The sequence below is a fragment of the Neovison vison genome, chromosome 10 (genome assembly GCF_020171115.1).
Source record: "Neovison vison isolate M4711 chromosome 10, ASM_NN_V1, whole genome shotgun sequence".
NCBI lineage: Eukaryota > Metazoa > Chordata > Mammalia > Carnivora > Mustelidae > Neogale > Neogale vison.
The window spans coordinates 48,781,891-48,797,658 of NC_058100.1; the positions used below are offsets into that span (position 1 = coordinate 48,781,891).

Below are 15,768 nucleotides of genomic sequence, written 5' to 3' on the forward strand. Positions count from 1 at the left end.
ACGGAACTCAACTCTTGACCAGTTCTCACTACAGTTTCTTATCTTTTTCCAATTGAGTATGGCCTCTGAGATTTGGAAGAAAGACAGGAAACCCCACATAGGTGCCAGCCCTCCTGTTACTTTTTACAGAAGAGATCAAACACTTCTATCAAATGGACCACCCATGGCCGGGGACTCACTGGGCGGAAAGGCTGACCAGTGGGGCTGGGTGACATTACCATGTGAATGGGCTTGTCCATGAAGGAGGGTTCCAGGCAGTGAGGTCCGACAGCGTCTTCACCTTCCCTGAGACTTAGCGGCTCGAGCCCTCACTCATCAGAGGAGGAGGGGATGGTCTCCTTTTTGCAGGTGCTGTGCTTGGCTCGGTGCCGCTGGAGGTGATTGGACCTGGTGAAGGCCTGGCCGCAATCCTCACACTGGTAAGGCCTCTCCCCGTTGTGCACCCGAATGTGCTGGGCAAGCTCCGAGGCGATTCGGAAGGCCCTGCCGCACTCGGCGCAGAGAAAGCCCTTCTCCCCGGAGTGGATCTGCTGGTGCCGCTTCAGGGTTGAGGAGCGGGCAAAGGCCTGGCCACACTGGGTGCAAGGAAAGGGCCTCTCCCCCGTGTGGATGCGCTGGTGGCGCACGAGGCGCGAGGGCTGCGCGAAGGCCACGCCGCAGTCGGCGCACTTGAAGGGCCTCTGGCCAGTGTGCAGCGTCTGGTGCTCGATCAGGTTGGAGGATTTCGTGAAGCACTTGCCGCAGGTGGGGCAGGGGAAGGGCCGCTCGCCCGAATGCACACGCTGGTGCTCCATCATTCGACTGGCCACGGCGAACTCCCTGTCGCAAGCGGGGCAGCGGAAGGGCTTCTCGCCCAGGTGCGTGCGCTGGTGGCGCAGCAGCGACAGCGGCTTGTTGAAAGTCAGACCGCACTCGGCGCACGGGAAGGGCTTGTTGTTGCTGTGCATGTTGCGCTGGTGTTTGCGCAGGTCGGAGGAACGCACGAAGGCCTTCCCGCAGTCCGGGCACGGGTAGGGTTTCTCCCCGGTGTGGGTGCGGATGTGCTTGCGGTGGTCGGAGGACCAAGTGTAGGCCTTGTCGCAGAAGGGGCACTGGTAGGGCCGCTCGCCCGTGTGCAGGCGCCGGTGCTGCTGGAGCGTGCCCCGGTGAGAGTAGGTCTTCCCGCACAGCTCACAGGCGTAAGGCTTGGTGCCCCGCGGCTGCGAGGGACTCAGAGGATTGCTGGGCTTCTGGAAGGCCCTTCCTCCCCGCAGGCACTTATACGGATGTGCCTCTCCTTGCCCCGCCTCGTGCGCACCCTCCAGCTTCTGGCCCTTTCTGCCGGTCCGCGCTTTGGCCAGCACCGCTGCTGTCAGACTGGCTGGGGGGACAGAACCCCGGGCCGGGGTGCGCGTCTCCTGCGTGGGGAGGTCCCAGTTGCCCCCCGGCTTGGGGAAACACATCGGAGAGGAGCTGTCTGGGGACGTGTCTACGCCTCTCTGTGCACAGAAATCTCTTCCCGTCTCAGGGAAGCTGGATGGGACCCCCAAGGCAGCGTCCAGGTTTGCCCTCGCGTCTCCATCATCTCCGACGGGTAGTGAGTCCCTAAGCGGTTGCGTCCGACCTAACAACTTGTGCGACAGGTCACTAGGGAGGGTCCCCGGAGGCGTGCCTGGTCCAGGGGAGTCCTGGTTCCGGGTGATCTTGGACTCACCGCTTCCCCAGCCGGCCTTCTTTCCAGGCGTCACTGTCGGTTCCTTCCCGACGCCCCCGGCACTAACGGGGCTGGAGAGTTTCTCCTCTTCGCTGGGTGGATGATGCCAGGGCAAGTCAGGACTGTCTTGAGTCTCTTGCGAGCTGTTTCTTGGGTAGACCTGGTGATCAGGGTCCCCAGGGCTCCCTTTGTCTCCTGCCTCCCCACCATCCTCATCTTCTCTGTCTAAGCTCACGCTCAGGATCCGGGGGTCATGAGCTTCCTCACTCAAGCTGCAGAGAGGAGACACGTTGCTCCGCCTTTCCTGGGGGTCCACCTGTGTCATGATGTCAGGCACGTCTCCTCCTGCTCCTCCTAGACGGAATCTTTGCTTGGTTCAGGATACCTGCACAAAGGAAGTTTATTTTATTTATTTATTTTTGTTTGCCTAATATATGTCTTTTATTTTTATATATTCCTAGAGAAACATTTTTATTATTGAATTATAGTTGGTATACAATGTTATATGTATGTATTTTTAATTTAGGTATATCATACACGCATGTATGTATATACATATACACACATTCATTGTGTGTTTCTTTTTCTTTTCCACTAAGTACTCTTTTTCTTTCTTTCTTTTTTTCTTTTTAACAAAGACAGTGTTTTCAGTTACCTTCAGTTTAAATGTTTCACTTTTCCCCAAGTGTGCCATATTTATCCCAAGGCATTTCTGGCAAACCCCACAGGCCCCCGGCTGTGTGCGTACCCTGATTCGAGAAGCATTGACTTAGCGTTTGACAGCAAGGCATGAGACAAGGAAGCCATTGACTTTTATTTTCTAAGTGGTTTTATTTTAGCTTGAAGACACGGAGAAAGCCTGCTAAGGTTAGTGAATAAGGATTGTTTGTGTGAGCCGTTTGTTTTACAGGAGTCGCTGGAGCGAGAGGCAGGCTCCTACAGGTCTGGGGGTGAGGGGCAATTTCAGACTAGGGGGCTGAGTTTGCTTTTGTCTGGAGAGAACCTTCTGGGAAACTCAGAGGGGGTAATGCTAGTAGTTTCACTTTCTGGGCAGACATTAGGAACCAGGTCAAATGCTGAGCACGCACAACCAGGATTTCATTTCTTCTTCCCAGCAACCATTAAGAGAGATGCTGTTACTGTTTTCATATTCTTTCCATTTTACAGACCAGGATAGGGAGGTCTAATGAGGTTTCCTATCTGCCCAAGGCCACACGGCTCAGGGACAGCAGCCCAGAGGTTTCTCTTTGGCTCTGAGGCCGTTATGTTAAACCCAGAGCTGGAGGTACTGCCTTCCAGATGTGGCCTCCAGACTAAGGCCAGCCCTGGGGCTGGGCCATGCCCAAGAGCAGCCACAGCATCCTGGGGGGAGAGCCCTTCCTTGCTGCAGGCATCAAAGCCCCTTGTGTTTTCTGGGCCAAGGAGGTTTGGCTGTAGGGCCTCACCACTGGGCTCCTCCCTGCTCGTGTTGACCCAAACTGCCCTCTGCAGAGAAAGAGGCCAGGAGACATGCTGTGGAGACCGTTGCCTGGGGTGGTCAGGAGTGTTAGTCACCGAGCATTTACTTTCAGAAAAGGAAGAGCTCCTTCTTTCCTCCTCCGCCCACCTTCCACTGCCTCTGGCGGGATAAGAGGAGCCATCGCTGCCCTTGGTGGCCCCGATGCGCTCAGGCAGGACGCGTTGTATCACCTGCCAGCAAGAGGTAGTCATTCACTCAACAGATGTGTGCCAAACCCTCAAAATCATAAGCCTGTGTCTCAGCCTTGTTTTTTCACCGGAAAGATGGAAGGTAGTACTGTATGGTCTGTGTGAGGCTCTTGCACACGGCTGACTTCCAAGGACTAGTGCATTGTCCTATATACTGTCAATCCCCGCCCCTCCCCCCCGCCACAAGCAGGACTTCTGGGAGGTGTCCAGACGGACATTCATAGCAGTTTCCTGGTCAAGGGGCACATATAAGGCCATATCCTAGCCCCACCTCATCAAACTGTCTCGTCCGATCATAAACCCAGTTATTGTGAGCGTGTGTGTGTGTGAGTGTGTGTGTGTGTGTGTATAAAAGGGGAGCAATGGGGACGAATCTTCACTTTGTACTTGGGAACAGAAGCCAAAGTTGGAAGGAGGGCATAATGCCATGGTGGCTGGGGTCCAGCGTCTTATGTCCCTTTGTGGCCTGAAGCCCAGGGACCACCCCCTCCCCAGACATCCCTCTCCATCCCCATTACATGTCCGAGTGTGGCTGGCATAGCCCTGGGCAGGAAACCCGGCTCCATGTACTTTGGGCACACTGGTTCTTCGAGGAGTGGCTGCGTGCGTGTGTGCGTGTCTGTCTGGTTAACAGAAAGGACACAGCGGAGCCAGCTAGGCATGGTGTCCTCAGGCCAGCATGCCTGATCGGGGACTGTGGTCTGCGAGCACGGACGGCAAAGGGATGCTGGACTTGACTGAAACTGACTCCTTGGGCTTCTTTCTTTCTCTGGGACGACACGCTGTGCATGTTCAGATGGAACTGCCTGCAGACCACTCACTTCCCCCTCCCCCCTCCCCCCTTCCACACTCAGACCCAACTTTGTACCCGTGTCTCATTCCCCTTCCTCTGAGCCACAGGTGAGCCTCCTCCGGGCAGCGCTCTGCCAGCTCACAGCTTCTCAGAAGCCTGACAGAAGGTAGTCTTTTCAGATGGGAAATCCCTCCTCGGTCTGAAGCCAAGCCCTGGGGAATGCATTCTGCTTTCTTTCTCTGGGACCTGCGAGAGGTTCTCTCTGGACCACCGACAAGACCAAGAGGAAGGCGGGGGCTCAGGGTGGGATTTTCTGGCCGAGGCTACACAACCATTCCTGGTCCGGAAGAGCACGGGTGCCACACTGTGGCTGGAGCGGCTGCTCTCCAGACACGCTGACCCCCAGTGGCTCTCAGAGCACAGCCCTTTCCTGGAACTTCCACCACTCTTGCCAGCCAGGAGTGGCCCAAACGCAGCCTCCAGCTTACCCACCTCATGCGGGGACACCTTGCAGAAGCCTGGCCTGAGGGCTTGTTCCAGCTCAGCCCCTGCCCCTCTCCCTGCCTCCCTTCCATAGACTGTCCTAGGTCCATCCCTGGGCAGGCACCTCCCGCCTTCTTCTCTGCCTTTAGGCCTCCCTCTCTACCTTTGGCTCTGACACAGATAGTTGCTTACCTGGGAAATGCAGACCACGGCGCGCGTCCCCCACCCTGGCTTCTGTCACATGTGGCCTCTCAGTCCCTTGGAAACTGAGTTTGGTACAAATCAGCAGAGATGGTGTCTCTGTCCCTCACGCTTTTGTGTCCAGTCCAGCAGCTGCAGAGAGAGCTTGAGGAGGTGGGGCCAGTGTAATACACTCGACCTTCCTGCCTGCATCCCAGAGAGCAGCCTGGGAAATAGAGCGGGGCTGCCCTCTCTCACTGCCTGAACGATCCTGCCTTCCCTCTGCTCCCGCCTCCCCTCCTGCCAGCCAGAGCCTCCCTCCTGCCCCCTCCTCCCTCAGAAAGGTTGCTTCGTCCTCCTGCAGGTGGCCCTTCCCTCCTGCTCACTCTCATTGCTTCTTGCCAGGAGAGCAAACAGCCCCTCCTTCAGTCCTGCCCCTGTATGGCCATAGGCCACTGTCACGGGGGAACTTCCTGGGGAAGCATGCTTTTTCCCTCCCTGGCGGGCAGGACTACCTCCCCCTTTATGGTGCCCACCTTTTGTAGCGCTGGGGTTTGAGCAGGGATGTTCCTATAATTTTCTGAAGTACTCATTGGCTCAGAGATGCCCATAGCAATTTCACGGGGGGTGGGATGCACGGATATTGTTTTATCTTCTTATTCATATGGATGCTAGGCCCGTCTGGGACCTCTCTTCATCTCTCAGTGTTGGTTCTCAAGCAGGTTCATTTTGAAGAAAAAGACTGGCCCAGGATATGAGACTTACTGTGTCCAGAACTTCTGCCCACTCAAGTCTAATGTGTCTTTATTAAGGTGAAAGATCAGGACATTAAAATCGGAGACGGGAGTGTGGTACCTGTGATGTCACTAGGTGGCCAGAAATTACACTAGTTGACAGCAGGGTTCTGGGAGTCACTCACTGGCTGTGTGACTTTGAGTGAGTTACCTAACCACTCTGTGCCTTAGCTTCCTCATCTGTAAAATGAGAATCCCCATGTGATGGCACCGAACAGTGGCATCCCCACCATGGGAGTCCTACAGGATCAAATAGAGCCCCTGCAGTGAAGTGTGGAACGCCACAGATACATGGACTGTTTGGGCAAGAAGATCCTTAGCCATCCCACATTCTCAAAAGGGCCATGATCCAAAAAAGGTTGAGAACCATTAGTGTCAGTGGGGGTGGTGGAGGAGGGGAAAACAGGCCCTTAAAATAAAATATCTCCCATAGCAACTTATCAGATGGTGTTGCCACCAACCCACATCCCAACACTGTTGCTCAAAATGTCCCAAGTGGCCATATTGTGCAGGCTTGGGCTTCAGACGCCCTTTGGCAGGGAAGCAGCTAAATTCCTCAGGGAGGGCTCTCTGTGGAGGTGAGAGCTGGGGCTGGGCTCAGCCTATGTGTGTCCCTCCCCGCTCCCGGCGTCACTGCTGTGGACACGGACTGAGGGTTTCCTTGTGCCGATGCCGCGCTCACACACCACTGGTGGCATCTCTGGGAACCTCACCACATTCCGATGGGGCGGCTCCTGCCGATGTTGTTCCCACTTCCAGACGGGGGATACTGAGGCACAGACAGCTCAGTACGTTATCTAGATAGACGAGCTGTGATATGGGTCTGAGCTGGGAGGGTCACATTCATCACCACACAGCACCAATGGCCCACACGCTGTCTCTTCAGAGCCTGCGCGTTTGCCCTTTGCCTGGAGGCACCCTCATTTCCTCATTTCCTCTTGAAAACCCTTAGTCCCTCCCCCCCCCCCCCCCCCCCCCGCCGCAAGGCTATGTGACCTGGGTATGCGTGGCCACAGCAGGCACTCTCTCAGAAGACCCCTTCCCACAGAAAAGTTGCCCATTGGACGATGATGCCAGCGAATGCCTACTGCTTAGTGTCCAGCCTGGACAGCCTGTTTCTCATCATGCTTTATTTCTAGAATCTCTAACAATTAATGAATTACCATACACCATGGGACTTCCACATGAACTTGCCCACTTTGTCTCTTCCTTGGTTTTCAAGGCACACTGGTGTTACGGTCTCCCTGCTACTGGCTAGGCCACCTAGCAATGAATGCGGTAAGGAGTGGCCTACGTGCTACCTATACAGAGAAATAATGCCTCCCTGAGTCACCCACCCTAAGAAGTCCCCTTAACCATCTCTTAAATCCCACTTTGAGGTGTGGTGCACCTTTTCCGTGTATGAGACGCCACCTTCCTGATGAGTGGCCCCCAGGAGGCTGATCCAATCTTGGAATTGCCATCTGGGTCTCGCTCAGATCGCTGGCCAACCTGCTGCTCAGACCCCTCTTGTTTCTGGGATGCCTCCCACTTCTGACAGTACGAGCACATGCATTGTCTCATCTGGTTTTCCCAGCAGTTGCTGGAAGAACCGCCAGATATTGGAGTTAAAGGACTTTCCCGTAGGACCACATCTTCCCCCCAACACACACCTTACGAAGAACTTTCAGAATTTATACCATCCTGCTCCATCCCTTAGGTGCAGAAACGAGGGATGCTGTTTTTCCTTATTTGTTATTATTTCCAAGTTGGCCTTCAAAATCAGGCATTTTCCTAGAGCTGCCCTGACCGGCAGTAGTAAAAATTAGCGTCCTCCTGCCTGCTTGTCTGGGAAGGGGATAAAGCAGGGGTAGAGAGAGGAGTGCAAGGCAGTGAGGAGAGGAGAAGGCACTTGGCCTCCACTAGGCACCACGTAGGGGCTCAGCAGTGCCTGTGAACTACTTGGCTGGCTGGCGGGAACGGAGTGATATGGACAGAAAACAGGTCTGACCCTCCATCTTGGGGGATGCCTAGCACCATGCTGAGTTGGTGAACGATGGCTTTGTCTGGGTCAGATAGGGATTCTGAGAGGGCCTGAGATACTTCCCAAGTTCCATACATGAGACCCTGGAGCTTGGAGCCCACTCCCCTTCAGGCCTCCCCATGCTCTGCTGCCAGCTGTCACTAGCCCGCTTTCTTGCAGCAGCCCTGCATCATCCTTGATGTTCCTTAATGGAGCCTAGTTGGAGCCATTTAAGTGTCCCAAGCCCAATGGAGACTTGATTTATTTATTTAAAGATTTATTTGTCCATTTACTTCTTTGAGAGAGAGCACAAGAGCATGGGTGGGTGGGGAGGAGCAGAGGAAAGGGGAGAGAATGTCAAGCTGACTCTGTGCTGAGCACAGAGCCCCATCCCAAGACCCATGAGATCAAGACCTGAGCCTAAACCAACTGTCAAATGTCCAAACGACTGAGTCACCCAGGCACCCCCACAAAGGAGACTTTAAATATTGTTGTTTTTCTCTTAGCCATCCAACTTTGTTGAGTAAGGGTACAGAAGTGAGAAGCAGAACTGTAGGTGGGATAGGAACTTGGCACATGACCTTAGATTAGACACATCTGACTTTAAATCCCAGTTCTATTTGTTGGATGACCTTGGTCAATTTCCTTAACTTCTCTGAGTCTCCGTCTTTCTGTCAGTGGAATGAGAATAAGAACACTGTCACTGACAGGCTTGTTGTGAAAACACCCCTAAACAATATTTTTAAAGAATTTAGTCCAGTGTCAGCCATATGGTAGTTTCTCAACAAATTGTATTATTATTTTTATCCTAGAACTGGTGGGAGTTTGATGGTGTCTTTCTCCCATCCCCGTTCCTCTGGATTGATTTTCCTTAATTACCGGCCACCAGAAAGCCACCATTTTCCTGGCTGAGACCAGTCGCCTTATCCCAAGCATCCCCGCTGAGAAGCTAGTCAAGCAGGTGTTTTGGAGGACTATGATAGCCTCAGAATAGTGACGTCATAAGCCTGGGCTCTTTACTGTGTTACACACAACACATATAATCAGTGACAGGGTGGGAGTTTCGTGCTCCAGACAGGATGACAAGACATGGTGATGACTCCAAATACCAGCCCAGCACCTCCCTCAGAAGAGAATCAAGGGACACCATCGCCCTTGGCTGACAAAACCACTTGCCCCTGGGGAAGGCTGCAGAGCATAGTGACCGAGGATGAAGGCTTTAGAGTCAGGCTGCGTGGGTTGGTTAATCCTGCTTCTGACACTTGCTGCGTGACTACGGGGAAGTTACTCAACCTTTCTTCGTCCTGTCTCTTGATCTGTAACTTAAGGTTAGTAACAGGTATCGACCTTACAGAGTTATGGGGATTAAATGAGGTGACCATGCCTTGCGGCACACAAACACTCAGCCCATATCAGATAATCGTAACATAATCTGGGGAGGTGGGAACTATCCTCCACTATAGTCCAAACAGTGGAAAGCCCTGGAGAACCCCACCTCTGGTCTCCACCAGAACTCTCTTTTCCAGCTCTCCCAAGGTGGGCTATAAGACGCGGAACCTCTTGGGTGACTCTCCAAGAAGACCAGCCCCTTCTTAGCTCCTTGAGGCCCACCTTGTGCTGTGGTGACCTTCCCTGATGAGCAGAAGAGCCCAAGGCCCACGCTCTAAGAGGACGAAACTTTAGCAGCAGGATGGGAATTTCCAAGGGTTCTGGAGCCCTCTGGGTACCACAGGCCAAACATTCAAACACTTACTCTCTCTCTTGACATAGTAACACATTGTCTTTGCCCTAGGGATAACACACCCTTCCAGGTCACAGAGACTCCCACCCCCCACCCTCAACCTTGTGACCATGTGGAAGACAAAGAAAGAACACCGCAGACAGAACTTAGGAATCTCTTTGCTTTAGGTTTGCCTCCTGCCCTTGCTGGTCCTTCCAGGCTTGGAGACAGCAAGTCTGGGGAGGCTAGCAGGGAAGACACTGCCTGTCTTTAGCTAATTAACATACCTAAATAGAACGCTCTGCCATCTTGTATCAGCGGGAATCATTTTGACTAAGGATCCCTAGGCCTGGGGCACGATGAAGCTGTTGGAAATGGACGAGAAGGCATCAGGTCTCAGAATTCTGAATGAAAAGCTCTTAGAAATGATCGAACGCAGCCGCTCTGTTTTTACAGTTGCTGAGAGACAAGCATTCACTCAGTTGTTCCATCTTTCATTTATTCATTCATCAAACGTTGTTGGAGCATCGCTGTCTGTTTTTCAAGCTGCTGGACAAAAACCTGTGACTAGGACAGTGAGTCACAACCAACCTTCTTGTTTGAATAGAATGGAGTAACACAGAATGGACTAGAGTAGAACATATCAGAATATCTCCCACATAGTAAGGAAAAGTTGTTGCAAGTATTTTTTTTTTTTTAATTTTAGTTTTATATACATATGTATGTGCCGGGTTGCAACGAAGGCTGTGCTTCTTACTCTAGTTTGCTTTGGTTCTTGATCAAAAATATTTGAAAAACACTGTACTTTGTGCCAGTCTTGCTGTGCATAAGGATAATGGGGGAGACCTGGAGAAATAGGGTGATTCCAGGGCCACACTCTCTCAGAGATCGTTCCGGTCTGGGGGGATCGTAGAGTCTGCATTGCAATAAGCCCGGGCAGGATCCTGAGGCAGGAGTCCCAGCTACACTAACAAGCACAGCTCTGGGCCAGGCACTGGGCGGAATGTGTTTGGGGGCGTGGTGGGGGGTGGGAGGTAGGCAGGGGAACCAGGACAAGGTTAGGTCCCGCCTTCAGGGTTTCCCCCGCAGCGTGCTGGAGGGCTCGGAGCCCCCGACTGTCTCCCTCTCCTTTCTCCAGCATGCGACGCTGCTTTGTTTGCTTCAGGTTTGCAAGGAGGCAGAGTGCCTTTGCCTGGGCCTTGGGGAAGTCTTTCCCCGGGAAAAAAATGCCTTTTGAGTTGGGCCTTAAAGGATGAGCTTGAGTTTGCCAAGAAAAGAGGAGGATGGAAGGGGCCTCACTGCTGTTAGGAATTTCACACCATATTCTTCATGGCCTTTTCGGGGGTGGGGGTTGCGGGGGTGCTGGGGGCACGGCCTTCCTTCGCGCCTCTGCGCAGGAACGGGCCTCCCCCTGCTCTCTGGCTCCGCCTCTGGCTCGCTTGCACCTTACGGGTGGGATTTGGGCTTCTGCCTCGCGGAGCTCTGAACTCCCAACTCCCCTGTTCTCCTAGGCCACACCACCTACAGTCGCTGGCCACGGTACAAGGGGCCTTTTCTTTCCAAGGCCCCCACAAAACACACATGCTTTTCCTCGCAGCTGTCTAGCTCGGCTGCCTGAACACAGAGGTAATTCACAGGAGAGGCGTTTGAGGTTTCCATGAAAACATGCCTCCCCTTTGCTTTTCAGCTGCTGCACTGAGCATAGCCGGACAGAACCTCTCTTCTTAATGCTCTGGCCCTGGGTGTGAAGCCGCGATTTTGGAAAGAAATTCCCTTTAGGGTCCTTGGAATGCAGTAATACTCTGACTTCGTTGATTCTCCTGGCCAGGGTAAACTGAGGAGTGGTCCTGCCCCATCCCCCAGCAGTGGAAAGACCATAAAAACCTCTGGCAAATCGAACCAGAGTGTGTGGGCAGAAGATGGAGATAGACATACCAACAAAATTGTAAGTGGTTATAAAAACATAAAGACACCCTTTGCACAGTTTTATGTCATTACGTTTGAAAACAGTAATGTCCTTATGTAACGTGAATAAAGTTAGAGTCTCGGATTCAGAATAACAAGTATCAACAATCTGCCGGGGGCTGTGCCCCACGAGGTGAAGATACCTCCCCAGACCCCAGTTCTTGGCTATGCAGAAACAGACCTGATTTTTGACAGGGCACCCCAAGATTGCTGGGGCGAGTGGGGGTTTACAACAGAGGCATGATGATGTCAGACAGGGCCACTGTGCGGATCGGAACCAGAGGGTCCTGATTCAGGTCTTCAACCATGGTTCTTCATCCAGGAGGAGCCAGAAGGAAAAGGAGGATGAGGGGTGGCAGAAGCTCTTTGCATAAAGACATAGATCACTCTTTACCTGGAGAAACAGGGCTGGGGTGAGCAGGAATCCAGGCAGAGGAACAGTACATGCAAAGACCAGATACCGGTCTCAGATACCACCAGGCTTGTCTGAGGGGCAGCAAAGAAGCCAGCGTAGCTGGGGATGGGACAGAAGGAATGGCCAGAGGAGTAGGAAGGGGCGGGTTGGTAGGGCCTTGAGGATGGTGGAAGGACCTAGCTTCCTTTGGAATAAAATGGGAACCCTTCAGAGGGTTTCGGGTAGACAGGAGGCATTCATTCATTCATTTGACAAATATTTCATACCTACTATGTGCCAGTGCCTGTTTTTGGCTTTAGAGTTTAGAGACAAAGTCAAGCCGTGAGAAACTCATACTAACATGAAAGGTCTATACTATAAAAGAAGAAAGGTCTCAGATGAGGACCTCAGTTTCCCCTCAAGAAACTAGAAGATCAAAGTAAATCCAAAGTAAGTAAAATAAAGGGAATGATAACCATCAGAGCAGAAATAAGAGAGAAAATAAATACAACAGGAAAAAAAACTAGTGAAGCCAAAAGCTAGCTCTTTGAGAAGATCAATAAAATTGATAATCAATCCTCTAGTCAAACTGATCAGGTAAAAAAAGAAAAAAAGAGGTGGAGAGAAAAAAACTACTAATATCAGGAAAGGGAGCTATAGCATTTCTATAGATATTAAAAGGATAATGAGGAAATGTTACAAACAGCTGTATCCCAATAAATTTGGTGGGTTAGAATAGAAAAATTCCTTGAAGGAAACTTACTACCAAAGTTTAGTCAAGAAGAAAGAGATAATGTGAATAACCTTGCGGCTACTAAAGAAACTGAATTTGTAGTTAAAAATCAGCACACAAATAGAGTTCCTTGTCCAGAAGCCAGGTCTGTCTACCACCCCCTCACTCGAATGCCAGGTACAGGAAGCTCTGGGAGGGGCATGGTCCTGGACAGGTATCTTTAATGGTAAATCCTATAAGAATAATTCACTGATGGGATGTTGTGAGATTACCCATGCATAGTGCCTTCCATCCCCCTAAAAATCCCTCTTCAATCTCCATATTTGTTCACGGTCCCTTTCCAGGTCTCTGCCCCTATAACAGGCTGCAAGCGTCTTCAGAGCAGGGAAGGAATCCTGGGCAGGTCCCCAGTGTCTGACCACAAAGGAGAAACAGTGTCCCAAGCAAAGGGCCTGATGCCAAAATATCACATCTTACCTAGCAACAAGTGAGGTCAGAATGCAGATGTCTCATCCACACCCTACCTAGAACACATGGGAACACATCTGCATGTGTGCCCTCTCTACCTTTTGTTTTTTAACCACTGTTACCCTTCCTCCACTCACCCAGACTGAAAATCTGGGAGTCAAACCTGACTTCCTCACACTCTATACATCTCATTAGTCACTGATGCCTGATTCATATTCCTTCCCCTTCCTCAATTTCCAAAAGATAAGGCTTCGTTAAAGGCAAACATTTCTAACTCCCTCAAAGTGATTCATTGGTTCATTTAGTAAATATCGCCTATTTTGTAATCATGTGATGTTGTCCATCAAATATTTCCAGTGTCCCCCTTCACAGAATATGGTAAGGTTTTATTCTTGGCCCCTTGTGGTTAGTCAGGACCATGTGATTACTTCTGGCCAATGAGGGTGTCATTCAGACAGGACATGCGTTTTTTCCACTGAGACTCTAAGCTTCCTCTTCCCTCTCACTTGGCAACCAGCAATATCCAAGATGGTGATAGCCCCACCATCCAGTAACCCGGATCCCGGAGTGGCTATGGTGAGTAGAGCCTCTGTGCATACCCACAGAGAATGTGTAGCATGGGAGAGAAATAAACTTTTCTTTTTCATCTTAAGCCCCCAACCCGCAAAATAAACTTAATAAATAAGCAAATTATAGGGTCTGTTAGATGTTGGTAAGTGCTATGGTAAGTTGGTAAGTTCGATTTTTGAACAGTGGCAAGGGGCTTGGAAGTAAGGGGGTGGGGATTGCAATTTGAATTGCATGGCAGAGCTAGATCTCATTAAGGGATCACTTTTGTGCAAAATCCAGAAGGGGGCAAGACAGCAAGATGTACAGATGTCTGGGAGAAGGCAGGAAGGGAAGAGCCATACAAAACCCCTGAGGTGGGGACATATTTAGCATGTGGAGGAGGGTGAGGCTTGGGTGGTACAGTGAGCCAGGGGGAGAGAAGAAGATGAGGTCGTGGCCAGATTGTGTAAGGTCTTGCATGTCATTTTAAGCAGTTTGGCTTTTGTTGAGTAGTGTGTTAACCAGAGCAGTCTGACTGCTGCTTTAAGAAAGCTGATAGGAACAGCAGCAGACTCAAGAGGACCAGTTAGGAGGCTTTGCAGTAATCTGGTGGGCGGCACTAAGATGGCTGTGAATGGTGAGAAATGGTCAACTTCCCAATCGATTTTGAAATTAGAACTAACGTGATGTGGTTATAAATGGGATGTGGAAGCAAGAGAAAGAGAGGGGTCAAGGAGGGCCCTAAGATTTGGGGCCCAACCAACTAGAAGAGTGATGTTGCCCTTAACTGAGATGAGGAAGACACTGGGGAATAGATTTCAGGGGAAAAGATCAAGGAGTTTATGGTTGGACAATGCCTAGAGTTAATTGATAATTGACAGATAAGAGATAATGGATATCAGTACTGGGTTGGATATAGGCATCTGGTTTCAAGGCAGAGATCTTGGTAGAACATAGAATTTAAAGAATTATCAATGTATGGATTGCATTTAATGTCACATGATTATATGATTTTCCCAGAGAATATATTACACAGTGAAGGGTCGAGTTCCAAGGACAGAGTCTTAGAACCGAGGAGATGAGAGGACCCAGCAAACAAGATGAAAAGTGGAGAGCACAGGGACTTGAAGAGAAACCAGAAGGATGCGATGTTCTGGAGATCAAGAGAAGAAATGGTTCAAGGAGAAGGAAGTGATCCTTTATGTCAAATGCTACCAAGAGCTCACTTTAAACGAGGACTATGAGTTTACCATTTGATTTAGCCACAGGGGCCTCAACAGTTGATTAGAGAAGATTTCAGGGGAGAGGGGAATGGTAGCCAATGAGCACTGACAGTTCATTCAAGGAGTTTCACCGTAAGAGAGAGCTGAGGATGGGAACAGTAGGGTTTGAAATGACCCAGTAGAGAAGGAAAGATTGATGAGGCAGGAATGGAGGGACCTGCTGGTGTGATGTCCTTGAGAGAGTGAAAGGGGATGAGATCCAGTGCGTGAGCAGGGGTTGGCCTCTGCCCAGGCAGCTCATCTCTAGGAGTGGGAGAAAAGTTAGAGGACAGGGACACAGACAGGGAGATGCAGAGGTGGGAGCTTGAGGAAGTGCTCTTTCTCAGCCTGCTTTTTCTAGATGCATTAGGAAGCAAGGTCTTGGCGAAGACGACAGGTGGGACAGGAGGTGTGGGGGGCCTTCAGGGAAAGAAGGATTCATCCAGGAGAGCAGGAGAACCTATGGGTCTGTGATTGCCAGGCCGCTATTATGTGCCCGCACGAGGTTATCGGTCATGACCAGTCAGGAAGAGCGAGTTCTTTCCTGCTGCCAGGGTCTGCTGTGTGGGCCCAGGCATGGAGTGGGCTCGGATGGGGAGTTTACCAGGTTAGAGCTTTACCAAACATCACAGTGAAGCCAGAGATGCATATTGGAGATGAGGGCATATGAAAAAAGAAGTGATTAAAGGATAAACCATGGAATTGGAGCCAAGGAGGTGGGGAGAGAGAAACCGAGGGGAGTGGGGTATGAGTTAAGAGTGGAAGAGGCAGCCATTCACTTCGAGAAGGATTGCTAGTGAAGGGCTCTCAGGAGCCCTGAGCTGGGACGTTGGGTGGTGCTGGCCAGAGAAGAAAGACACCGAATCGAGATTCCGGAAAGGGTAGAGTTACTATGGACGTCAGGCACTTGAATATTTGAGATAGGGTGGGGACAAGATTGCTGGGGGAGAGGTGCCCAGGGAACAGAGAAGCCAGCTACGTGGAGTGGTGGTCTCAAGAGTGATGACAGATGGTGTTGGTGGGAG

General features: G+C 51.2%; 1 protein-coding gene across 1 annotated transcript; it reads right to left on the minus strand.

The window, feature by feature from the left end:
- Positions 1-308: 308 nt before the first annotated feature.
- Positions 309-2,019, minus strand: ZNF648 (zinc finger protein 648). The gene has a single exon (XM_044266290.1). It carries the CDS (start codon positions 2,016-2,018, stop codon positions 309-311), a length of 1,710 nt encoding a protein of 569 aa, XP_044122225.1. The 5' UTR covers position 2,019.
- Positions 2,020-15,768: the final 13,749 nt, after the last annotated feature.

Excerpts from the sequence above, each read along its gene's own strand:
- ZNF648 (XM_044266290.1), bottom strand. The coding sequence starts at position 2,018 with ATGACACAGGTGGACCCCCAGGAAAGGCGGAGCAACGTGTCTCCTCTC.